The sequence below is a fragment of the Diabrotica virgifera genome, chromosome 7, assembly GCF_917563875.1.
Source record: "Diabrotica virgifera virgifera chromosome 7, PGI_DIABVI_V3a".
NCBI classification, from domain to species: Eukaryota; Metazoa; Arthropoda; class Insecta; order Coleoptera; family Chrysomelidae; genus Diabrotica; species Diabrotica virgifera.
The window spans coordinates 130691401-130719135 of NC_065449.1; the positions used below are offsets into that span (position 1 = coordinate 130691401).

General features: G+C 33.9%; 2 protein-coding genes across 2 annotated transcripts in view; both read right to left on the bottom strand.

The window, feature by feature from the left end:
* The window catches only part of LOC126888155 (protein DGCR6L), a 342236-nt gene that overhangs the window by 44530 nt on the left and 269971 nt on the right, over window positions 1–27735 (bottom strand). The gene's annotated exons all lie outside the window — the stretch shown is intronic.
* LOC126888153 (uncharacterized) lies at window positions 24707–26327 on the bottom strand. Its single transcript, XM_050656157.1, has 2 exons — window positions 26048–26327; window positions 24707–25796 (listed from the first exon to the last, which is right to left on the bottom strand). The coding sequence occupies exons 1-2, from the start codon at window positions 26184–26186 to the stop codon at window positions 25156–25158; spliced, it is 780 nt and encodes a 259-aa protein (XP_050512114.1). The 5' UTR covers window positions 26187–26327; the 3' UTR covers window positions 24707–25155.

Genomic DNA, 27735 nt, shown 5'->3' on the forward strand with positions numbered 1-27735 from the left:
GATAAAAAGTATATGGGAAACAGAAAGAATGCCAGGAGAATGGACCAGGGCAAGGATATGCCCCATACATAAAAAAGGTGATAAAATGAGATGTGAAAATTATAGAGGTATCGCGTTGCTAGAAGTCGTGTACAAAATATTGACAAACATCTTAAGAAAAAAGCTGAATCAATACACGGAAAAGATATTGGGCGAATATCAGGCAGGATTCAGAAGTAATAGGTCGACGACAGACCAAATATTTGCGTTAAAAGAAATCCAAACTACGTGCTACGAACATAAAATAGCAGTATACGTCCTGTTCGTCGACTTTAAACAGGCCTATGATACGGTAAAGCGGCAACAGATGTACGCACTAATGAAAGAAATGGGCATACCAAGTAAAATCGTCAGGATGGTAAAGATGACTATGGATAACTCCACAAACGAAATAGCATGGAAGGGACATAAATCAAATAATTTTGAAACAAAGGAAGGATTAAGACAAGGAGACCCACTATCAACGACTCTTTTTAATGTAATACTGGAAGGAATAATCAGGAAAAGTAAAATAAGCACACAGGAAACGATTTTTAAAAATGGCCACCAATGTATTGCATTCGCAGATGATCTAACATTATTATCGACAAGTAAGAAAGAGCTAACAAAATTAATGAGCAATATAATAAAACAAGCCAAACCTTTTGGTCTTCTCATAAATAAGGAAAAGACAAAATACATGATAATGGGAGAAACAGATAAAGAAAATGAAGACAATTTCACATTGGAGATAGAAGGAGAAAATGTATGCGCATTTAAAAGAGTTTCAGAATTTACATACCTGGGTGTAAAAGTAGATGAAAAGGGACATGGGGAAGGGGAAATAAAAGCAAGAATAGCAAAAGCAAACAAAAAGTATGGAGCATTGCGTCCATTAATGAAATCCAAAGATGTGTCAAGAAAAACAAAAATAAGAATCTACAAAACAGTTATCAGACCTACAGCTACATATGCATGTGAAACATGGGTGCTTAAAAAATCAGAAATAGACCTTTTAGAAAGATGGGAGAGGAAAATACAACGAGCAATATATGGAGGCGTGAAAATAGACGGTCAATGGAGAAGAAGAAATAATAAGGAACTTGAAGAACTATATAATGAACCAAAAATAACGACGGCAATCAAAGCACAGAGAATCCGATACTTAGGACACATAGAAAGAATGGGAAAGGCGAGAATGCCAAAAATGGTTCTATTACGTAAGCCAATACAAAAAAGAAGAATAGGAAGACCAAGAAGGAGATGGAAGGACAGCGTATATGAAGACTTAAAACAAAGTAATATTGTAAACTGGAAAGAAAAAGCTTTGGACAGAAAACAATGGAAGGAAGTGGTGAAGAAATGTATGGAAAGACTATAATGTTAAGTGTAGTATTAAGTGTTTTATACAAACAAATGTAATATTGTATATATTATAGTAGTATAGGATATAGCATTATATATAAATATGTAATAGTAATTGTAAGGAAAAATTAAATCTTTCAGCCCTAGGCCTTCACGGCCTGTTGAGCTTAATAAATAATAAAATAATAAAATAATAATATTACTTAGATATTATTTAAATAAAATACTTTAACAAGCTTAGTAAGTTCTGGTATTTTATTTTAATAATATAGGTGAAATTATAAGATATTTTAATTAGTAACGAAAGGGCCCGCAAGAGGCGCTGAACGGATGAAATTAATGCTTGTCCATTTAAATTTCCCGCCAAATGGTGATTAGTTAACACTACGGTCGCAAGTGGCGAAAGGAACCAAATTTTTACAGTGAGTTGCCTATCTATCCGGTAATACTATATTATTAATCTATGCACTAAACAATAACGGCGACAGTATGTAACCTTGCCTGGCCCCTCTCCTTATCTCCATTTCTTCTGACACTTCTCTTCCAAATTACACATTTGATCGTTGGCTGTAGTATAAATGGTATAGTTTATTACTAATGTTATTATTATGGTATGGTTTATTACTAACGAGGAAGTTATAAATGCCTTAAATCAAATGAAAAATGGAAAATATAGAGACGACGGAATAACAAAAGAGATGATTAGAGCTGGAGGTCAAACTACCTTGAAGGCAGTTAAAATCCTAATGAAGAAATGCCTCTTTGATATTGCTATTCCAACCACTTGGCAAAATGCGCAGCTACTTCTACTACAAAATAAAGCAGGCAAACACAAACTCGAAAATTACAGACCAATAAGTTAGAATATTAAGATAATAGAATATAGAATTATTTACTCTTGCATTAGAAGATGCCTTATGTCTTAAAAGAAAAAGTTAAATTGTCACTTAAATTTTTAAGTCATCTAAGATTTGCCGATGACATAGTGCTCATAAGCAACAATACAGAAGAACTAATCTACATACTAAAGATGCTTAAACAGGAATCTGAGAAAGGCGGTTTAAAAATAAATTTAAATAAAACAAAAGTGATGACAAATCAAAATATCAGAATGGACTTAGATGCAAGTGAGATCGAAACTGTCGAAGAGTCACACGATCAAGCTAGGCAAACAGAATCAAACGGCAGAGATAACTAGAAAAATCCAAATTACTTGGGCAGCAGTTGCAAGACTCAGTGATGTGTTGAAAAACAAAAAGATACCAATAAATCTAGAAAAAAGGGTATTCAACAGTTGTATTCTACCAGTTATGACTGATGGAGTGGATACCGTGACACTTACAGGGTTATCAGCCAATAGTGTTATGGTCTATTTTCACGCAAAAGCCGACTGCAATTTGCAGCCGTATGTCAGTCAATATTTATAAACTTGCTGTGATCAGCTACCGTACTACAAGAAAATATGAAAATAAATAACTCTGAATTGGTCACTACTAGTTAGACAACCAACAGTACCCTTGATAACACAGCATAATTATCAAACAGTATTTTGGGTGGCATAGTCACTATCACAAGGGTCTGTCATTGACACCGACGCGAAAGGTTTTACTTTTTGGTTGGAGGTCAGGAAGTCAAGTTCACGTGCAAGTGTGAGGTCCTAGGTATACCTACCCAAATATATTAGTCTTCGCATGGCATAGGGTTCTGCCTAAGGTGAAGTCACAATGATTAGATACCAAGCTTAACAACTGAAGTTTGGCTATGTAAGTAAGGGAAAGCAGAAATCGAAAGGTAGGAGGATTTTTTTTTTTTTACTTTGGAGTATTGGAGTTTCAACGCAGAAAATTCTACACAGTGATTATGTTAATATCGTGCGGTTAAGTGGACTGAAACATTATCACTTTTCGTTAATTTTAATGTTGTTCATACTTTAATAACATTTTCTATTTTGTTTTTCCTTTTCTTTTTTTTTTATATATAAATTCTAATATCAATGTGAGCCTATATAGATCTATAAGGAGCTTAATACCGTAACATGTATGAAAACAACCTTGGTTACATTTAAATATTTAATAATATTAACTTAAATAATTATGTATTATAAAATGTTTTTTTCATGAGATTAGGATTTCTTTTAACTTCTGATATTTACCTATTTATCGGTTAGAAGTAAGTAATTTTACGTAGTGGTATCTGGGGAAAACCGATTGGCGCAACCGGGTTAACATCATAAAAGATATTTAGGCATTAGGTACTTAGGTACGACTCACGATATCGCCTTCTTCTGAGCTAAGCCGGAATACCACTGTTAAGGTCACCGTTCTTAGAATCCTATGATCAAAACTCAATTTTCAATTTTTTTTTTTATTTTTTTATTTAACCAGCGCAGCGGTAGCAAAGACCGTAACAAGTGGCGCCCAAACGTGATTTTTTATACAGTGTGCACCATAACTTATGCATAGAATTTACCAAAATAATTTAATTTTATTCATATTTCATTTATTCATTTAGTATGTACCATTAATATATTCTAAATAATCCAGTATTATTTATCACTATTTACATATCACAGTGATATTATCATATTTATATTGTATCGAGTCTTAATTTAAGAGTCTACACACTTAAATTAGTTGTTGTGGTGTCAAAATATTAGTTAGTAAGAATTCTTTAGTACGGTATTGTGCTTTATACATTTCCACTTAGAATTTGATTAATTTTGCTTGATAATCCAATTTTGACTTAAGTAACGACTTATATGGGTAATTATTTTAAATTTCCCTAAAAATTTTAACAGTTTTATGGGTTTACTAATTTTGCTTTTACTGCTGGTCCTTTATATTTTTTTGAAGGGGGTGAGGAAATATAAATAAATTTTCTCTTCTTTTTTTTATTATTTTTTTATTGTTGTAAAGTAATTTGTGGCTCGGACTGTTTACCCAAAATGGATATTTATAGGTTACGTAGCGACGAGTTAACTTATGAACTCACAAGTAGAGGCTATGACATTGGAGACGGTAAGGTAGAGACTAAGCGCAATTTACTACGGAGTGCTATAAAAGCAGAGATTTTAGGAAGAATTAAACCCAGAACGGTGGAATTCGATCCCGTATCGGAATTAGGTATTTGTTCCGGTAAAATTCAGGAAATAGTAGGGGACTTAGAACAATTCGATATTAATAACGTTAGATCTGAATATGCTAGGATTAACACCAGGTTACTTCATGTTAGTAGAAGAGTGGAAAATATTTGTGCTCCTTTAGAGCTTAGAGATGAGAAACGGAACATGATGGATTTAATGAAGGACTTAGTAGTTAATTTAGAGACACTAGTTACAGGTGGTACATTAGAAGCTGTCGGTCAAGATGACCCTACGTCATCTTCCAGCTTATTGGATGCGAGTACAGACGAATTGGCAGACCTTTTACATAGATCATCGGCGATAGGAGAAACAGTATATGGTACAGAAACGAATAATCCTAATAAGTTAGCTTTAAATTATACCCAAAATTGTAATACGACTCCTTCAGCGACTTGGTCAGGAAATTGGATGCCCAAACGAACATTACAGGAATTTGACCCTCTTTTTAAAAATATTTCGTCTAGTTCAAAACCTAGTTTAAAAACTAATACAAATAATACTACTACAAGTTCAGCTCAGCAGGTTCCTACTATTAATAACGTTGTTGTTACAAGTAATGATTACGGTCACAATGCTGATAATGACTTTTTTAGACCTAGTATTAATATTCCTGGTCCGATAATTAATCCTTCGTTGGATAGTAACAATGTTTCTACAATGCCAGCTTTTAATAGATTTACTAATAGGACTATACCTAGTACTAATCATATTCTTGAATCAAATAATAATCAGTATCTTGGTACAAATAATATTCCTGGAAATTTTGGGAATACTCCCATTTCTTCAAACATTATTCCAAATAATACAAACCATGTTACTTTTGCGGAGGATATCGCTCAATCGTTAAGAACAAGCTACGCGGAGGTACCTAACATGCATAGGACAAATCCGGATTATAATTTTCCCAATAATAATTTAGTAAGTCAACATTCCGGTAGTAGCGGTAACAATTTTTATCCTACACCTTCTGGTAACGTTCCTTCAGATTTAAATAATTTTTCAGGCTTTGTTTCTCAACTAAATAATAATTATAATAATTTAGGGGGTAATACGACTCAGCCGAAAAATTTTTACACTCCTGATAATTATCCAAATCTTAACACAGCTTTCACTACTAACGTAGGTAATTCATCACATTTTGGACAAAATATTTCAAGGAATAATTTAGGTTATTCGACACATCCAAATGAGGTGTCCGATAAATGTATGGCTAAAAATTCAGAAATAAAGGTACCCGATAAATTTGTAGATGTGGGTAAATGGAAGTTAAGTTTTGACGCGACTTCTAGTGTAACAGACTTCCTTGATCGTCTTGAGGAAATGCGAATTTCGAGGAATATTTCTGAAACTCAAATGTTAAATAGTGTGTCGGAATTACTGAACGGCGACGTAAATATATGGTATCGTTTCGCCAGGAGCAAAATTTCGAGCTATAGAGAATTTCAACAAGTTTTGAGGAACACCTTCTTGCCTAGTAATTACGAGGAGAAAATTTTAGAGATTTTGAGACATCGTACCCAGGCTACGGGAGAAAACGTAGTTATCTATGTTGCATATATGGAAGGACTCTATAACAAATTGGCTACTAAACCAGACGAGATTTCGAGGGTCAGACACATTAAGAACCGTATGTTGCCATATATTCAATTAGGTTTGGCTGGAAAACCGGTTAATACCATAGATACCCTGATTTATGTCGGTAGAGAAATTGAGGAGGCACATGCAAATGCGCAGGAATATCGTACTCCACCTGTTAATCCTCGTAATTCTGTCGAACCAGGATTAGAGTATAGGCGACCGAACTTAAGGGTCTCTGCCATTAATAATTCAAGACGTTCCAACGGCGGATATTGCAATACGAATTCTCAAAGTGGTCCAGTAGGTCCTTCGTTTACGGGTACTACTTCAAATTCTGGAGCAGAGGTAAATGTCACAGCGTCAACTACCAATACTAGTCCATCTTCATCTGCAGATGTTAGTGCGGTTCCCACGACTTTAGTTACTAGGGGTAAATGTTACAACTGTGGTAAGATTGGTCATTTCCGAAGACAGTGTGCCCAGCCAGCACGTCCTTTCTGTTATCGATGTAAAGAGCCGAATGTGAAGATTACGAACTGTCCTAAGTGCTCGGGAAACGAGTTGGCAGGTTAGTAGGCAGTCACCCTGGTAGCCTGAGCAATTTTTCAGTGGCTAATGAGTTTAATTGTGTACAGGTAGCTACCCACTCGGTCGATCCTCCTTCTAGTGATCTTAGGGTAGTAGATTGTGTTGATAAGTCAGTGCAATCGGTTTGTTTATCAAAGTCCGTCGTCTCGACTCAGATGCGGTTGGTTTTGGATTATATATTTGCAAGTTTGCCAGACGACAATAGGCCTCATCTTATCGTAGATGTTTTAGGTGTAAAACTTAGAGCTTTGCTGGATACGGGAGCAAATTTAACAGTTTTTGGAAGTCCCGGTTGGGATATTTTAATGAATTTAGGTTGTAAACTTTCAGCTACAGAGATCAGGACTTGTCGTGTTGCCAATGAAGCAGCTTGCGAGGTAAGTGGTACGGTAGAAATACCATTTCAATTAGAAGGACGAATTAGGGTCTTAAAAGCGTATGTCATTCCCGACTTACCCCATCACTTGGTGTTAGGTATGGACTTTTGGTTGGCCATGGAAATAGTCCCAGATTTCAAGAACCAGAGTTGGTCTTTTAATGTTGAACAAGATGAGGGTGCGACTTCAAGTTTACAAGTATGTCCCATAGCTAGTGTTAAGCTCAGCAGGACGTTATCTGATGAGCAGTCAGCACGATTGAACAGGCTGGTCGATAATTACTTCGAGACCGTAGGGGGAAAATCATTAGGGAAAACTACTCTTATTGAGCATAAGATAGTTCTTACTAATTCAGAACCAATCAAAATACGTCCATATAGAGTTTCTCCAGCGATTCAACAAATGATCGATAAGGAAGTGAAGTCGATGCTTGAAGAAGATATTATTGAACCTTCTAAATCAGCGTTCTCTTTTCCGGTTGTCATGGTTCCGAAAAAAGAAAAAGGCTCGTATCGATTCTGTGTTGATTATAGGCAGCTGAATAAGGTTACGAAGAAGGACGCTTATCCCATTCCCTTTATTGCTGGAATACTTGATAAGTTAGGAAACGCCCGATACATAAGCTCTGTGGATGTCAAGAGCGCTTTCTTCCAAGTTCCTGTTGCCGCAGATTCTAAGGAGTATACAGCTTTTTCGGTACCTGGTCGTGGTCATTACCAATTCAAGCGTATGCCTTTCGGTTTATCTAATAGCCCCGCTACTTTTCAGCGACTAATGGATCGAGTGTTAGGCCCCGAATTAGAACCATATGCTTTCGTCTACTTAGATGACGTTATAATAGTCACGGACACATTTGACAGACATCTCGAAATTCTGGAAAAAGTTTTCAAACGGTTGTCAGGTGCTGGTCTGACCTTGGCTAAGGACAAGTGTACGTTTTGTCGGAAGGAGTTAAAATATTTAGGATATGTGGTAGACGATTTAGGTCTCCACTGTGATCAGGATAAGGTTAGGGCCATTCTGGAAATACCAACACCCAAAAACATAACAGAAATTCGTCGCCTAATAGGCACGGCCTCGTGGTATAGGAGGTTCATACCTCAGTTCTCGTCAGTAGTTGCACCGATTACGGGTTTGCTTCGAAAGAACAGAAAATGGAACTGGACCGAGGAATGTGAGGATTCCTTTCGTAAGATTAAGGACTGTTTAGTATCTGCTCCCATCCTAAGTTGTCCAAACTTCTCTAAGCCGTTTCAGCTTCAGACGGACGCCTCGGCGTATGGTATCGGAGCGGTTTTAAGTCAGCTGTCAGATGATGGCGAACACGTAATTGCATATGTGAGTAGGTCCTTGTCACATACCGAAAGAAATTACTCTACCGTTGAGAGAGAATGTTTGGCGATTGTGTGGTCCATAGAGAAACTGAGGGCATATTTGGAAGGTTATTCTTTTACCGTTGTTACAGACCATCATTCTTTGACGTGGTTATATAAATTACCACAACCAACTGGGCGACTAGCCAGGTGGATTCTGAGACTCCAACAATTTGATTTTAGGATTGTACATCGCAAGGGAGCTGAAAATGTCGTTCCAGACATGTTAAGTAGGGCCGTCCCGAGCATTGACATTGTCGATTTAGTGCAGTCGCAAGATGATATTCCGGAGGTTAAGGATCCATGGTATGTCAAACAGAAGACGTTAGTGGAAGAATCTCCTTTAAAGTATCCGTTGTGGCGAGTGGCCGATGGTCGATTATATAAGTATGTGGCGAATCGTTATTCGAAACTTGTAGGATTCGAATACGATTGGAAGTTAGTGGTTCCAAGAGATAAACGGAAAGATATTCTTCGGAAACAGCATGACGATCCAACTTCTGGTCATACTGGTGTACATAAGACTTTTCATCGAATATCTTCAAAATTTTATTGGCCTAAAATGAAGAGTGATGTCGGCAAGTACGTAAGGAATTGTCATACTTGCATCGCTAGTAAACCCGAACAAAAGGCTCCAGCTGGTCAATTATGTGGAAGACCTGACGTATCGAAACCATGGGAATTAGTGTCGGTGGACATAGTAGGTCCATTTCCCAAATCAACCAATGGATATCTTTATATTTTGAGTGTACAGGATTACTTTACCAAATTCTGTATTTTCCAACCTATGCGTACGGCAAATTCGAAAACCATCTGCAAGATTTTGGAGGATCACGTATTCTTACTTTTTGGAGTGCCCCAGAAGCTGCTGACCGATAATGGGAAACAATTCGTTAGCAAGGAGTTTGTGGATTTTACAGGTTCATATGGTGTTGATCTTATACGCACTGCTAATTATCACCCGCAAGCTAACGCTTGTGAACGTCAGCATAGGACTTTAAAGACGATGCTGCGCTCCTATGTAGCAGACAACCACCGTCAGTGGGATCAGTACCTGCAAAAAGGTAGCGTGTGCTATTCGCACTTCCATCAGCGAGACTACGAAGGTAACTCCTTTTCTGGCAAATTTTGGCAGGGAAATAATTGTTAATGGTAAAGATCATTCACAAGGCGTTTCTAACGAGTCCGTGGTTGCAGAACCTGCGAACCGACCTAATGAATTGTCAAAGTTATTTAAAGATATTCGCCAGCGGCTGGATAAGGCCTACCAGACTAGTAAAAAACGGTATGATCTCAGGCGTAGAGATGTAATTTATGAAGTAGGGCAAAAGGTGTGGCTTAAAAACTATGTACAGTCCGATGCGGCAAGTTACTTCACAGCATCATTAGCGCCAAAATTTCGCGGACCCCTAACAATTTATGAAAAAGTCAGTCCTTGGGTATACAAGTTAAAAGACGATAAAGGTACTAGCGTAGGAACTTGGCACAGTAAAGATTTGAAAGCAGATATCACTGCTGTTTCAACTCCAACTTAAGTCATCTTATATGGTAGATTGTAATACTGATTTGTCTAGATATGGGTTTTTTTTAGTAAGTATACATATATATTTTTTTTTAATAGAACTCCAGGAAACTTTAGAGCACATAGTTTTGTTCTAGGCAATTTTGCAACGACCTTTTCCTTTATAGGTGTTCGTTGTCACGGATTTTTTTTTTTTTTGCATACATTGCCAAGAGAGTGATATCTCTACAAAACGAGCTGTGGGTAAGATTTTTTTTTTTTTTGAGTAAGTGATAGAGTATTAGAACCTTATAGTTATTGAGTATAATTCTTATCTCAGATAGGACTTTTTCTAATGTTACAGATACTGAGGTATCTTTGGCAATGCAAGTTACCGATGATGTATTAGTTGTGTACATGCAGGTTTTTTTTTTAGTATGGAAAAGTGAATTGATTTGGAAAATTGTCGATCCCTATAGGATCAAAATTTTGGCTATGATTTTTTTTTTGTGCTGTAACTGGTGATTACCAGAGGCCATGTAAAGGGTCCCGATTTCAACAGTATCAAAGTTGATTCTGATAGTCTAGTTTTTAGTCTTATTTTGTAAGGATACTAACAATAGAATTAGAAAAATGCTTTTACTCCCGTCAGTGGCTCAATATATTCAAGTCCACGCGCCTTTCTGGTTTCAGTAGACATTAGTGTTCACTCACAGTTAGGTGTTGCAATATTATGGATATCATACTCCTTAGGGGCGAAGGTTTAACCAACCACACAAATTTGAGGCCATCCATTTTTTTTTTTTTTTTTTTAGGAAGGGGGTGATGTTATGGTCTATTTTCACGCAAAAGCCGACTGCAATTTGCAGCCGTATGTCAGTCAATATTTATAAACTTGCTGTGATCAGCTACCGTACTACAAGAAAATATGAAAATAAATAACTCTGAATTGGTCACTACTAGTTAGACAACCAACAGTACCCTTGATAACACAGCATAATTATCAAACAGTATTTTGGGTGGCATAGTCACTATCACAAGGGTCTGTCATTGACACCGACGCGAAAGGTTTTACTTTTTGGTTGGAGGTCAGGAAGTCAAGTTCACGTGCAAGTGTGAGGTCCTAGGTATACCTACCCAAATATATTAGTCTTCGCATGGCATAGGGTTCTGCCTAAGGTGAAGTCACAATGATTAGATACCAAGCTTAACAACTGAAGTTTGGCTATGTAAGTAAGGGAAAGCAGAAATCGAAAGGTAGGAGGATTTTTTTTTTTTTACTTTGGAGTATTGGAGTTTCAACGCAGAAAATTCTACACAGTGATTATGTTAATATCGTGCGGTTAAGTGGACTGAAACATTATCACTTTTCGTTAATTTTAATGTTGTTCATACTTTAATAACATTTTCTATTTTGTTTTTCCTTTTCTTTTTTTTTTTATATATAAATTCTAATATCAATGTGAGCCTATATAGATCTATAAGGAGCTTAATACCGTAACATGTATGAAAACAACCTTGGTTACATTTAAATATTTAATAATATTAACTTAAATAATTATGTATTATAAAATGTTTTTTTCATGAGATTAGGATTTCTTTTAACTTCTGATATTTACCTATTTATCGGTTAGAAGTAAGTAATTTTACGTAGTGGTATCTGGGGAAAACCGATTGGCGCAACCGGGTTAACATCATAAAAGATATTTAGGCATTAGGTACTTAGGTACGACTCACGATATCGCCTTCTTCTGAGCTAAGCCGGAATACCACTGTTAAGGTCACCGTTCTTAGAATCCTATGATCAAAACTCAATTTTCAATTTTTTTTTTTTATTTTTTTATTTAACCAGCGCAGCGGTAGCAAAGACCGTAACAATAGATTAAGAACACAGAGGGCCATCGAACGAGCTATGTTAGGAGTATCTCTGAGAGAACATATTCGAAATGGGACGTACGAAACAGAACGAAGGTGGAATATGTAATTGGAAGAATTGCGCAAATGAAATGGAACTGGATAGGACACGTGGCACGGCAAAACAACGAAAGGTGGACGAGAACATTGTACATTGGAGACCACGCGAGCATAGTAGTAGCAGAGGAAGACCACAAAAACGATGGCTAGATGACTTCAAAGCAAAAGTGGGGAGAAACTGGTACCAAATAACACAAAACAGAGAAGAGTGGAGAACTCATGGGAGGCCTTTGTCGAGGAGTGGATGCAAACAGGCTAAAGAAGAAGTTATTGTTTTTTTTAGGGACATTCACTTGACACGCTACATATTTTTATGGATTTGGCTGTCTCTAGAGGTGTATATTCTCGGGCTGAATACAGTCACTTAACTTCCACAATCTTATTATCACCTACTAACCCGTCCGGGGAAGCTCATAAAAACCGATAACCTTTTTCCAAGCACACAAACAATCCACACTGCTTTACTATATTTTTTGTTTTAGATAGCAATTTCTGGCTTTTCTTCGTGTCTTATCAGATAAAACAATTGTTCTAGATATCGTTATCGCGTTTCCTTTTTTACTTCTTTATCGATGATTATTCTGCCGCGCCGTTTTCATTTTCTAATATTCCATACTCTTTCTCTTCCTGGTCTCAAAGAAACTGTTTATTTAGATTTTTTTTCTTTCTCATCTAATTTATACCGATCCAGATTAGCACCATAATATAACAGTTCTAGTTCTACTTGCATCAGACTAATCAATACGTTTATTTAACATATTATTAAGTGTCAACACATTTTTTCTTTTGTCTTCTCTAATATTTATTTATTTCTGTTGTTTTTGTACATATGTAGAAGAAATCGATATAGATGTAAGATTTTTAAAATTGATTGTTATTATTCCTTTTATATTGATCCTTTTTTTATTTTTAATATGAAGGTGACTATTTCACTAGACTGTTTCCTACTGACAAAACTCCTTAACGACGTGAAATCTCAGCGAAAAAATTATGACAGATAATAAATAAAGATAAATAAATAAATAAAGAAATAAAGATTATATTTCGTTGATATGGTGCATTAATTGTCTCGTGAAATAGTCTTGTTGAATATCATTCGAGAGAAAATTATTTCCGGCAAAATTTTCTCTGGTTTCATTCAAGTTCGTTGCCTTTTGGTAATTTTCTAAGTGGTTATTTATTTACTCTTACTCCATATCTATTTAATTATCGTCCAATTGTTTTCCTTTAAATTTAGCTCACCACAAATGCAAAAAGTAATGAACAAGGAAAATTTTAAAGATAAAATAATGGTTTAAATTAAAATCTTTAATAAACATAAGTGCGACAAAAGAGAAATACCATGGATGGTAGTTATTAGAAAAACTATTTGACAAAAGAAGACTATTTATGCTCCAATTCAAAATATAGTCAAATACAAAGCTTCAGAGATACATGAAAAAATACAAATAAAAAAGACAACTTATGTTACTTAAAAACATTAAAAAGCCAACTCGGGTTTAATCGAGACAGAAAGTACCGGCCCCAAATATATCAAAATCTAATACGGCCAAGGGGAAAGGGGACTGACAATATTTCAGGAACAGTAGTTAAATTAATTTCAGAAGGTCACGTCGATGCCTTATAAATAGACGTTATAGTAGGCCTATATCTATATTATATTACCTACTAACTATAATACAATAAAACATTTTGTTGTACAAAGTAATTGATATGGCAACGCTGCTAGGATAAAGTTCTGTTTGACGCGATTCTAGCAGAAGGTACTGCTATCTATCGAACATAAATATTACCGATGGTGTAGGTGGAGCCACGTCATGGCGGCACAAATTCACAGCGGCAATTCAAGATATAATTCTTGTTTAACGAGATTTTTCATATGTTTAGGAAAAGATATTGAACATTTTATTGCAAATATTTTCCACTCTTACAGTTTTATATATGTTGTTATTAAAATTTTGTCCGATTTCTTACCGGTAGCTTTATTATAAGCCAAAACATATTATTTTTTCCTATTGTGACAAAACTGTAAGATCAAAAATTTTCAAAAAATTCATAAGTATTTCTTAGGATTATATCTTTATCCTGTAAGAAAATTAACAAAATTGTATGTTTGGTTTTCCCGTTTTATACTTGGAAAAAAAGAGTATTTTTGAGTTTTTTCGAAAACGAAAACATGAAGTTTGCTCAAAATTTGTCAAAATACTTCTAGTAATCACATACACCTTCTCAAATTTTTTCAAAATTTTTGAACTTCAAAGTTTTTTTTGGGGGGGTTCAGATCAACCTTAAGACCAGTTGATACAGGGTTTCTATTAATCATTGGTGCAGTCAGTAGAAAGGTGAATAATGCAATTTATTGCTCTACCCCTTTCCAAAAAAAAAAACAAAAAATATTTTAGCTTCATACTTGCTACAAGGTATTACATACCCGTCTACCGATTGTTTCTCGGAAGGAGGAGAATTGATAAAAGGCATAGAACTATAAAAAAAACTTTACTGTCCAAAAAATGGTAATACGTATAGTCTACCTCGTCCAGTGCTATTTTATAGTAAATATCGATTTTTAATCAATAAATATATACAAACTTCAAATCAGCGTTTTTAAAAATAAAATGTTAATTATCGCATTTTATGATTCACGGACGCCGGACCGAGATATTATGTCTTAGTTTGATTTATTACTGATTTATTAAGCTTAGCCGTTTATTTCAGTTTTGATAATGGACCTATAAAAATACAAGAATAAAGAAAGAAAAATAAAGACAAGAATACCAAAATGCTCTCTAAATAAAACTCAACGGAATCAGAGAGGAAGGTAACTGTAGAGGAGGAATATACAATAATTAATAAAAACAATAATAATGGAATCTTCAGAAGAAACTGTCGTAAAAGCCAAAAGGCAAAGAAACGTGGAATGAAATGATGATGAATTCAGAACTGCAGTAGGGGAAAAAAGCATGCTAGGCTTAACCAACTTCAAAGAAAAACAAGAAATGTCAGAGAAATTTATAACGAAACGAGAATACAAGCGACTAGAATATACAGAAGAAAAAAAGAGAGGCTTTGAAAAAACAAGTACAGGAAATCCTAGAGCTTAACAACAGACACGAAAGCAGAAAATTCTACAAAAGAATAAAAGAAAGCACACAGTCATTTAGCCAAAACTTGGCGATATCCAAAGACAACGATGGAGAACTACTAACAGAGAACCAAAAAATTATAATGAAATAATAATTCGAGGAAAACCTAATGCAGACAATGAAAATGATGAAAACGAGACAATATAATACGGCGGAGCAGCAAATTGAAAATCCGGGCTATGAAGAAGTACTTCAAATAGTAAAGAAACTAAAAAACAATAAAGCGCAAGGAACAGACGGAATTTTCTTCTTCTTTTTACTTTATAAATAGGCTCAATGTCTGTTTTACTTCGGTTTTTAGTCTCAATTAACGTTGTCTGACCATCTTTTCCTCGATCGTCCCAATGATCTTGTTCCATTTGGCGATTTGTCTCTTGCTATTCGCACTATTCTATTTTCTGTCATTCTTCCTATGTTGTGTTTACTGTACTCCTTTGCATGGCCGAGATATAGAGTGGGTGCTGCTAGCTTTACCGTAAAGCTGGCAGCACCCACTGTTTCTCGGAAACAGCTACAGCAATAAATTTTTTATTTCCGTAATAAATTAGCAATAAATTGCAATTAATTCCTTGGGGTTGAATTTTCGATTTTCATAATCTTTTTGGGGGTGAGTTTTACGCTAGGGGATGATGGGGTAGCTTTTCAGGATTGGTTAATATACCAATCAAGAGCAATTAAGTAGCAATAAAATATGTAGTTAAAATGATCCCTGTACTCCTTTTCATGGCCGAGATATAGAGTGGGTGCTGCTAGCTTTACCGTAAAGCTAGCAGCACCCACTGTTTCTCGGAAACGGTTACAGCAATAAAATTTTTCTTTCCGTAATGAATTAGCAATAAATTAGCAATTAATTCCTTGGGGTTGAATTTTCGATTTTCATCATCTTTTTGGGGGTGAGTTTTACGCTAGGGGATGATGGGGTAGCTTTTTAGGATTGGTTAATATACCAATCAAGAGCAATTAAATAGCAATAAAATATGCCGTTAAAATGATCCCTGTACTCCTTTTCATTGCCGAGATATAGAGTGGGTGCTGCTAGCTTTACCGTAAAGCTAGCAGCACCCACTGTTTCTCGGAAACGGCTACAGCAATAAATTTTTTCTTTCCGTAATAAATTAGCAATAAATTAGCAATTAATTCCTTGGGGTTGAATTTTCGATTTTCATCATCTTTTTGGGGGTGAGTTTTACGCTAGGGGATGATGGGGTAGCTTTTCAGGATTGGTTAATATACCAATCAAGAGCAATTAAATAGCAATAAAATATGCCGTTAAAATGATCCCTGTACTCCTTTTCATTGCCGAGATATAGAGTGGGTGCTGCTAGCTTTACCGTAAAGCTAGCAGCACCCACTATTTCTCGGAAACGGCTACAGCAATAAATTTTTCCTTTGCGTAATAAATTAGCAATAAATTAGCAATAAAATATAGTCTTAGTCTGAATTTGGTCTTATGAAGTGGTGCTGCTGACTTTACCGACATGATATCTTCGGCGTTTTCACTTGCAGGGTATCTGCGTATATCTTCATGCCACTGCCTGATACTGGTTTCAGAAACGTAGGATCTCGCTGTATTTATAGATTCTTCGTGGCGCTGAGAAATTTCTGGATGGCGCCTGAGGAATGCATTAAACCATTTATTTCCCGGTAAGCCATGTAGTCCTGTCGCCAGGGGGGGTACAACGGCCTCCTTAATTCAGATGGACTTACCCAAGTTTTTTTTATATATTTTGACCCGCAGAATACGAATTTTTTGGGTAACAGTTGATCCGGATGTCGATAAGATTGTTATAGACAAAGAACTTGAGGAATTACATAACAGCGATTTCTCGCAAAACAAAACATCTTTTTGTATTTTTTGGGTCATTTTAAGCAAAAAATATTCCTACAAGTTTTTTCGTAGAATGCATAGTTTTCGAGATAACCGCGGTTAAACTTTCAAAAAATCGAAAAATTGTAAATTTTAAACCCGAATAACTTTTGATTAAAAAATAAAGTAGCAATTCTGCTTACCGCATTTGAAAGTTTAAGTCAAATTATATCGGTTTTGATTATTTGCATTGCTAAAAATTTATTATTTTATTGTTAAACAAAGCTGTAAACTGTAGTAAACACCTAGTATGTGAGTGATGTTTTCTATGATTTCTCATTTAAAATCGAACGAGTAGGTAGAGTAGCTACAAGTGCAAGCGAGGCAATTTCTACGTAGCATGCGGTAAAACGCATGTATTAGGCACGGGAAACCTATGTGTTTATAGATTAGTTTAACAATAAAAAAATTAATTTTTAGCAATGCAAATAATCAAAACCGATATAATTTGACTTAAACTTTCAAATGCGGTAAGCAGAATTGCTACTTTATTTTTTAATCAAAAGTTATTCGGGTTCAAAAATTGCAATTTTTCGATTTTTTGAAGGTTCAACCGCGATTATCTCGAAAACTATGCATTCTACGAAAAAACTTGTAGGAATATTTTTTGCTTAAAATGACCCAAAAAATACAAAAATATGTTTTGTTTTGCGAGAAATCACTGTTATGTAATTCCTCAAGTTCTTTGTCTATAACAATCTTATCGACATCCGGATCAACTGTTACCCAAAAAATTCGTATTCTACGGGTCAAAATATATAAAAAAAACTTGGGTAAGTCCATCTGAATTAAGGAGGCCGTTGTACCCCCCCTGGCGACAGGACTAATGTTTGAAAGGATTGGGACGACCATCACTATCGATTATAGCTTTTACTGTTTCACAAAGCAGGTTTTTGTTTAGAGGAAATCCTTTATGGCTGAAGGAGTGATCCAACGCACTAATATGTTTTCCTCCTCTGCGGTCAAAACAGATGGAGGAACCATTTTCCGGGGTTCTACCTTTTAGATAAGAGTACTAGAATGAGAAACATTATACGTCCTTTCTGCACCACGTATTGAACATACGTTGTTCCTAATATCCTCAATGGCTTGTAATAGGTCATTTTCTGAGTATTTGAAAAATACTTTGGCTTTTTTAACCGTGGCAGTCATTTTGCTGGAAAAGAAATAATATAAAAATTTCAAATCAGTGATTGACCAGTGGTAAAGCTAGTTGTTGACCACCGATCGTCGGTAGTTGACCACTACACGGTGCCAGTAGTTAACCACTGTTTTTTGTGGTCAAAATCTGGACAGACATTTTCATTCGCAATTTTAATAAGACAAAGGACTCAAATAATAAATGGTGTGCATTGTAAGAGCAAAAAAGATGGGAAATAGTCACTATTGCCGAAATCTAGTAATTGACCAATGAGGTTATTTACTAGATAATGGGTATAATTTTCAATCCCATAATTGACCACTAGATTTTTTCCCAAAAAACTCGAAAATATATTAAAATACTATCAAAAACCTTTTATGCTCTATATCTAATTTTGATTAGAATCCATTTAACGCCGTTGTTTGTATATGTCTTTTCGATGATTACAGATTTAAATAAAACTGTTCACTTACCATGCTTATTACTAAGTCACACACTGTAACTGAAAATGGACAAGCCAATTTGTTAAGCCCTCTCGACGCGCTCTATATAAAGTAGTAGTATTAAGACACCATCTACTAGCCCAAGGTTAAAACAATACAGGAAACGGAAAATTACATAGACGTTAAGATTTACAGGTATCTTATTTTTAGCTTTAGAGTTATCTTTGGTCAATTACTGGTAGCTGGACAATTACTGGTTAACTCACCCTATCTCATTTTTTTTTCGAAAATGACATTTTGGTGGTTTTAGTTTGAAAACCTTGTATCTCACGATTTACAACTGTTAGAAAAAATCCAAATACACTAGACTATTTTCTACAGCCGAAAAAACAAACCACGTATATCAATTGCTCTCTTGATTTAGTGTGAATACCACGTATATTTATAACCAAGAATTTGGTACTTAATTTGGAGTGTTTGTTTGAGAGATTCGACTTGCAGAAATGTTTTTTGTGAACAACAAAAGGTAGTCCGGCATATAGAAACATTTTATGAATCTTAAATCAAAGATTTGTATTGTATCGACCTAGTATTTGGAGATGTGCAATAAGCTATGAAAAATGAAAACCTCGTAAATAATAATAAACACAACCTCATTTGGGATGAAAAACACGTATATCAAGATATACGAGGTTATCATAGTTACTTGGGCAAAGGCTCTATATACTGCAATGATATTTACGTGTTTTTCATAGTTAATATTTGTATTTCCAATTTAATAGCAACATTTAACACTTTTAGCTCTGGGCATTGATTATAAACACACACATAGATACCTCACTCTAAGGTAAAAACGAATTCAGTGTTAAACTCCGCCTACTTACACCTCTTTACCCCTCAAGCCTAAGTACTACCTGACTGTATGGTGGCGACATTAATTGAAATCTTTGCCAAGATTGAAAAATAAATTTGAGTTACCTGCTCCAGCCATTGTCCAGTGCAATAGACGACAATATAAGGGTGGCATTCAGCATTTTCACAAATAATTTTAACGTGCTTGTAATCTATATTATGGAATTCCGATTTTACTTCAGAAAAAACGCTAAAAATTGATTAATGAAAACAGTAGAGGATTTTTAAAAATTATTTATTTATCAATACACTACAAAGGAATAACAAAATATAAAATACATAATAAAATTAGCAGTGATAAATTACATGTCATGTAAATTACTTTTTTGTAACTTTTCAAACCAATTAATTTCCAGAATTGATGCAAACTAAAATATTTCAAGCTAAGATACATAATTTATTTCCAGATTTAGTCCATTCACTCACGGTAAAATATTGCAAAAAACCTCCTAATTTTAAAGAATCGCTTGGATTGACATGAAATTTGGCTTACGCCTAGCTAAGATGTCAAAGAAAAACAAATGATGTACCGATGTGTGCTTTGGCCCTATGGTTCAGTATCACCCCTTCTCGGGAGTGAAAAAATATATGTTCAAGATAAGTTCAGAAGTGCCTAAAATCACTAATTCTAAGCAACTTTTGTTCTATAGAGTTTTTTCACTACGTCAATACTTATTTCGAGTTATTGAAAAATAAGTTCTTTTTCGTCAAATTCCATGTTGAATATTTCAACGTGAAATAATAAAAAAAATGAAGCACTTTTCGACGAAAACTCATTACAACTTTTTTTAAAGTGTTTAAAAAAGGTTTATTTATATTATTTTTGTTAAGTTTCTAGCGTCAAAAGTAAGCAAGTTATGATCAAAATATATTTGGTTCCTATTTTTTTGTTAAAAAATCGTGAAAATCACCCCCTAATTAGCATCCTAAATGAAATTAATCGTTACAACTTCACAAGATCACAACTTGCTTTACTCGTGTATGTATTGTTTCATCGGTTCAAAGTGGAAATTTTTGAAGGAGCTCTAGTTGAAAGGGCTTGAACTAGTCAAAAATCACGAGTGTATGCAAATTTTGAACAGCCACATCTTAACCAATTTTTGCCTTACAGAAAAACAAAAAATTCAAAATATTCAGAAAAGCAAAACCTACATTTTTTTTACTCTTTGTGATTTTTGGTGTCACTAATAAATTTTAAGTTATTTTGAAAAAAAATCATTTTTTTCAAAATAAAAAAAAATTGTTAAAAAATAAGCCCTTTGAACAAATGAAACTTACAGATCAGTATAAATAATACATAAGTAAAGTAACTTGGGAAGCGGTAACGATTAATTTGATTTAAAATGCTAAGTGGGGGCTGATTTTCCCGAGTTTTTTTGACCAACTTTATTTTGAGCGTAACTTACTTTTTATGCTAGAAACTTATTAAAAAACAAAAATGAATATTTTTTTGAACACTTTAAAAAAGTCGTACTGAGTTTTCCCCAAAAAGTGTAAACTTTTTTGGTTATTTCACGTTGAAATATTTGCTTTGAAATTTGACAGATATGAAACTATTTTTCATTAGTTACAACTTTGCTTCTACTGGGTCTAGAGAGTTCATACATACACCATTTTTTTCTCTTTTTAGAAGCTATATTTTTACTGGAAACCTTTTTTTCGGTAAAATACATATTTACTTTTTGAGTTATTTGCAAAAACCCACCTAAAAAGTGTTTCTTTTTGTTGAAAAATGAACATATTTACTCGCAAATACCTCGAAAAGTATTAACTTGCTTAGAATTACTTTTCTTCTTTCCTATATGTATTCCAAAATTTCGTGTCAACCCAAGCGGTTATTTAAAATTTGGAGTAAAAACCGTGATTCAATGGTATTATTGGTTTCTATTATAGTTTTCTACTGTAGTTTTATAAAATAGTTTTAGCTATAGTTTTATAATAGTTAAGATTATATTTAGAAAATTGTATCATGTTGTGACTGGCTGTATGGCATTTACCAATGCCAATTAAATAAATAAATAAAAATGTTATAAAACTAGACAATAATACTACTATAACTACAGCTAAATTAATCGCAATAGTTGAAGTATTCAAATATCTACATTATTAATTTACCGAAAATAAAACCTAATATATAGCTATAAATTTTTACAAAATAACTGCAAATATCTAGGAACCTGGGTAAATAAAAACGATGACCAATGTATCTATTAGAGAAATCAGGACACGCATTGAAATTGCAAGACAAGCATTTATAAAAATGAAAAAAATGTTTGTTAATCGAGATCTTCCTCTGTAGCTGAGGATAAGAGCCTTAAGATGCTACGTGTTCTCGACTTTGTTACATGGAATGGAAAGCTAGACACTAAAAGTAGACAATATAAATAAGTTGGAAGCATTTGAGATGTAGTGCTATAGAGGGATTTTGAAAATACCTAGATCTAACGAGTTACAAATGCAAAAGTATTAAGAAGGTTACAATGTTACAAAAGGATTGCGAGGTGATAAAGAACATCAATACAAGAAAGCTGGATTTAGGCCAAATTACCAGAGGAGCGAAATATGAGATATTAGGCTCATAATGCAAGGTAAAATTAAGGGTAAAAGATCCATAGGTAGAAGAAGAATTTCCTGACTGAGAGACTTAAGAGAGTGGTATAGTTGCAGCTCAATAGATATTTTCAAAGCAGGCGCCAATAAGGTACGGATAGCTGTAGTGATGGCCAACCTTCGATATGAGAAGGAACTTCGACAAGAAGAAGAGGATATAAATGTTGTTCTGATAGTAACATTGTACTACAAAAAATTGACAATTTATCTAGAAAAGGCAATATAGAAGTCTGTGCAAAATAAGAAATTGTACAGAGGTGAACTAAAATCAATATGATTTACTGTTCGATCGCATACTTTTTACATTTAAAAATTATCTAAGGACTTTCTAGAATTAAGACATCGATGTTTTAAAAAAAAGTAGTGGTGAGTACCAAATACAATAGATTATTATCTTTCTTTGAAAAAATACCACAAATTCCCAACGTTCAAAATGAATAATGTAAGTACATACATATCTTGATAAAGTGACAGGGAATTTCCAACATATAAATAGTTGAAGGCCATTTGCCTAGGAACAATAGGTAAAAGCTGGATTAAACAGACAGGATTAGAAAGTTTAAAACATCACTAATGAGATCATATTTAAAAACAAAGTAAATAAGTATATTTGAATGTTAATTCTTTTCAAACTAAGATCACAGTATAAAGAGGGAACCTCTATATACTGTGATAAGATTGTAAAATTAAAATATTGGGAAAAAAAGATATATATTTATTATTTCTTTTTCTGAAGAAGTACTTTCATTGTTGACAATATTGAAACATTTTATTATTATTAAAAGTCGAGAACAATTAAAAACCACGTTAATATTTATATGAAAGTGCTTTAAAAATGAAGGTATATGACTCTTGAGAAGAATTAATATTTTTTAACAAACTTGGTATACGACTCATAATATCTGACATCTGATTCTTTTATTTTTAGTTTTGAGACATGCAAGTTTTTATCAATAATACATTTTTCCCTAAACTTAATAAAAAAGTTTTCTATATGATTCCAAGGTTTTAAGACATACTGATATTGTTTTCCTGATATTATAAAATACTTGTTAATATCTACTGTATATAGAGACTAAAGCTAATAGTGTAGTTTAACATACAGTTAAGTCCACGGTTATTTACCCGTGCGTCATTCATACCCGGCGAGATAAAACATATACTTTTTATCTAGCATCATTCTCTTCCACGCATGAAACTAAAGACAAACCAGCTACCGCCTGTTATTAAGTAAAAGCACATGTTATTTTTATGAACGCACTAAACTCAGTACATTGAAAAGATCTAGGTAGAAAAAAAGACGTTTTCATATTTTAAATACAATTTGTGACGTTTCTGGTTTGTTTACTTTTGTGGCTGTCAGTCTGTTGAATTTTTTGCTGTTTATTTGTCGAATTTTTGCATTTTGATGTTTGTTTACCTTTACTTTTATCGAAAATAAGTAATTTTCTGTGAATCTTTTCCCTTTTAGTTTTCTGTTTGCTTTCATTAACGTTATACCACTGACAAGTTTTAAAAAGTTTGATTTTTACCAAAAATTTTATAATTTTCCTTTTATGGTCTTCGCAGCTTTTAAGCCAATTAGTAGTTAATAAAATATGGTTAGTCACATAGGTTTCAATTTTTTCGAAAACTGCATTATCTACTTTAAATAAATTAAAAGCCTCGTGAAACTTTTCTAACAATATTGTAGTAATAGTAACAAACAAATCTGATGGTCTCTGAAGAAACTTTATTTCTTCATTTGCGCCATAATCTCTGAAAAGTAACATTAATTCGTGTTTCTGTAATAGAATTTTGTTGTCTTTTAGCAAGTCTTCCTGGCATTTACCACAATTCAAGTTCTTTATAATCTTATAGTAAATATAACCAGCGACATATGTAACAGCACACGTTTCTAAATTTGTTATGCTACATTTGCTGGAATGTGCCGTGCTTAAAATTTGGTTGTCATTATTTTCCTTTTGCATGTCTAAAGATTGTTCTACATGAACTGTTTGGGTTTCAATGGACTCGGCAGATATTTCGACGCTGGTTACTTCGTGGGTTAAATCTAAATGATCAGTTTGTGCTATTTCACAATTTCCATTGTCTAAAGCAATTTTTAGTTTAATATTTGTGTTATGCTTAATGGCAATTCTTAACTGACTAACACTAGGTGTTGGATTGTAACCACCCCGATTGCGCACAATAGAGAAAAAATTTTCTAGAGGATCTTGGTTCAGAAAAGATGTTAAAAGATATGACACATTATATTTTTGAAGTTCCTCCCACAAACATAAAACTGACAAAATTGTCCACTGAAAGCCGTGTAGACAGTAAATATTATTTCTCTCTTTCTGATTTTCAAAAACTTTAATTTTTTTAAAATATTCTAAACCTGCTTTTAAGTTTTCAGTTGACTTGCTTAAAGTTGACATTGGCTTTCTGTTTGGGTTACTATCACTACAATATTTGCTGTTAAGACCATCAAAAATATTATTTATAATTTTTAAAAATTCGGCAGTATGAGGAGCCGTTTTGGTGTGTAACTGGCCTACAGATTTTGCTGTTGATATTGCTGAGGCAACTGAGTTGGAAAAAATTTGGGCTGCTAATTTTACACGCATTTTTTGGAAATTATTAGGGTTTATGTGAACGTCTGTTATTTTCACGATGCATCGTGCTTTCACATTGGTTCTATCGATGTTGTATGTGTATTCAATATCTTGCCACGATATCTGGTTAGAATCGGCAAAAAACGTCAACTTTTTGTTAAGAAAATTATTTCTTAGACTTTTTAATAAGTGGGGTGTATCAAAAACAGTGAAAATCCTCTGATTTCCTATTTCTATTGCAGGCTGATCCTTACATGCGCCTAACAGCTTAAATAAAGCTCTATTATTAGATGCTTGATCACACACTAACACTTTTGGTATATACCCAATATTTTGTAATTTTGAAACAACTTCAACTACAATGTTTTTTAAGTTGTCGCTATGTATTGCTGTAACAAAATAGCAAATCGGAATCTTCCAGTTATGTAGCAAGCCGCGCATCATGAAAACCAGACCTGTGTTGGTAAGTTTGTTTGTTCTTCCTAAAGCACCTAAATCTTGAAACCCTTCTATAATGTCATCTAATTTATTGTACTCCAATTTTTTTTTTCAAAGAAATTTCATCAAACATTAACACACAAATTTTTTCCAACTCATCCATTGTCTCTGCTTTTTTCTTCAACTTGTCAATTAAGGAAGTGTTTAAACCAGTTCTTAATTTTATGACACGCAACCAAGTTTGAATTGTTTTTACTGAAGGTAATATAAAGTTAAGAGATCTAGTTAAAAATTTGTAACAACTAGGAGACTTATAATAAATGGCCAGAGCTAAATCCTTTTCATTGTGACTCCATTGTGAACGAGTTTTGTGTGAAAACTGCATATTAACAAATGTGTGCACGTATTTGCTTTTATTTTCTAACAGTACCTGTAACATGAATTTGGTTGCCGATTTTTTGTTTTTTGTTGTTCTTCTACAACGCCGACTGTTCTTCTGACGGCACTTCTTCTTTAAAGCACTTACTTGATACTCCAATTTTTTTACCTTCTCCGTCAATTCAGTTTCAAGTTTTGTGGGCAAATTAATTTCAAAACTGGAAATATCACTGAGACTACTACTTGATCTCTTAGGCGATGGAGTTGACCTAACCATACAATCGTCACTTGTAGATCTTTTACGTTTCGTACCGCAATAAACGTATGTAGAGCATACTGGTGGGATATCACCTAAAATAGGTGTAATCATTGAAATGTATGTGTAATTTTAATTAAAGCAAAACAAGCATCATCATTATTTCTGGAGTGATAGTAACAACGCATTCATATTTAAAAAAAAATCTCTTTTGATTTAATTGTATAAAAATATTTAAATCATTCAATATCCACTGATTTTATATAAAATATATTTTAATAGTAGTATTCTCATTGACAAAGCGCATTAGGCAAACATAAAAATATTTATAAAATTGAGTACTCACCTAAATCAGTTGTTAACTGTGTAAATTTTAGAGGAACAGCATTTTTCCTTAATAACTTTCTTTGGCCACTTTGGTAAATATATTCCACTGCAAAATGATGCTGGCAAATTACCCTCTGTTTAAGGTCAGTGATATCCATCAATAAAATATCAATGTTCCCGCAGTTTTTTTGCCAAATTTTTGTACGCTCTACGTCTTTCAGTGGAAATTTAAAGAAAGATATATTATTATTTGTTCCATCGTTTCTTTCAAAACATCCCGCGTAAACACACTTATGAGTTACAGAGGCCATTTTGTCTAAAATATGAGTCCTTTTTTTTTTATAAAATTCCGCTCTAATTTGTCACAACACCTGCCTGTCACAGATAATACACCTATAGGGTAAGTTCGGCCCTGACACTACTCCTACCTCCTCGCAAGTCAGAGAGAGAATGAGAAATCTCGATACGGTTTTCGAGTAGCGCCATCTAGTTTTTGATACGTCTTTCGGTTACCAAGAGGTGAGCTATCAGGTCCGTTCCAACCAACAGTCCAACTAGTCAGAAATCGTCAGCAAACAGTTGGCCAGTGCGAGAACACATAATAGTCATAAATGTTATCCCCTCTACTCGCACTGGTCGACTGTTCGCTGATAGTTTCTGACTGGTTTGACCGCTAGTTGGAACAAACCTATCTATGGTGTTTTTAATCAATGCTCTGGGCCAATATCAGATACATATTTGTCTCAATGTGCTCGAATTAAAAATACGTAACGTAATTTTTGTTTTTAGGTTATATTATGCAGAAAATCAGTTTTTTGCCTCTCCTGTAAAATTGTAATTTAATGAGATACGAGGTTTTCACACTAAGCCATCGTTGTCTTTTATGTACTTAGTTTGGTTGGTGTTTCATTGGAAGTTTCAAAAATTGTATAAAATATAATTCTCTTTATTTTTGTTTATGTACAATTATGTCGTTAAGTTAATAATAAATGAGAAAATTCAATAATTATGATTCCCCTCCGCTTCCACTATTTTCCCCCTTAACTCGGAGAATGTTGATCGCATAAAAAAATTGTGGAAAAGAAATTGTAGGAAATTACGTTTCCAACAATTTTAGCTCCTACCGTTTTTGTCGAAAAGTTGAAAATGGCTGAGATATTAAGCAACATCCTTTAAAATCAATAGGCGGCTAATGCAACCGCGGAATTCAGTCGAGATTTTAAATTTACACTACTATTGATCTACCCTAAAGGATAGAATTATAAAATTTGGAGCAGCTTGGAAACAAGATTCAAATGAGTAATTATGTTATTTCCCCCCGCCACTTTTTACTATTTTCCCACTTAACTCGGAAAATATCAACCGCACGAAAAAAATTGTTATAAAGAAATTGTAGGAAATCATATTTGAAACAATTTTAGTTGAAAATGGCGTAGATATTGAACAAAAACAATTGCTACAAAATCAATCAGGTCTTACGCCCGAGCCATTACCGCATATTTACTACCTTAAAAATATTAACTTTAGCAAAAAAATGAAAGAAATCAAAATTATGTAGAATTTAATTCTCTCTATTTTTGTATAGGAACATTTTTCACGTAAAACTAATAATAAACGAGATAATTCAATAATTATACTTTAGCTGTCACTATTTTCCGCCATAACTCGGAAAATATCTACGACACGAAAAATTTGTAACAATAGAAA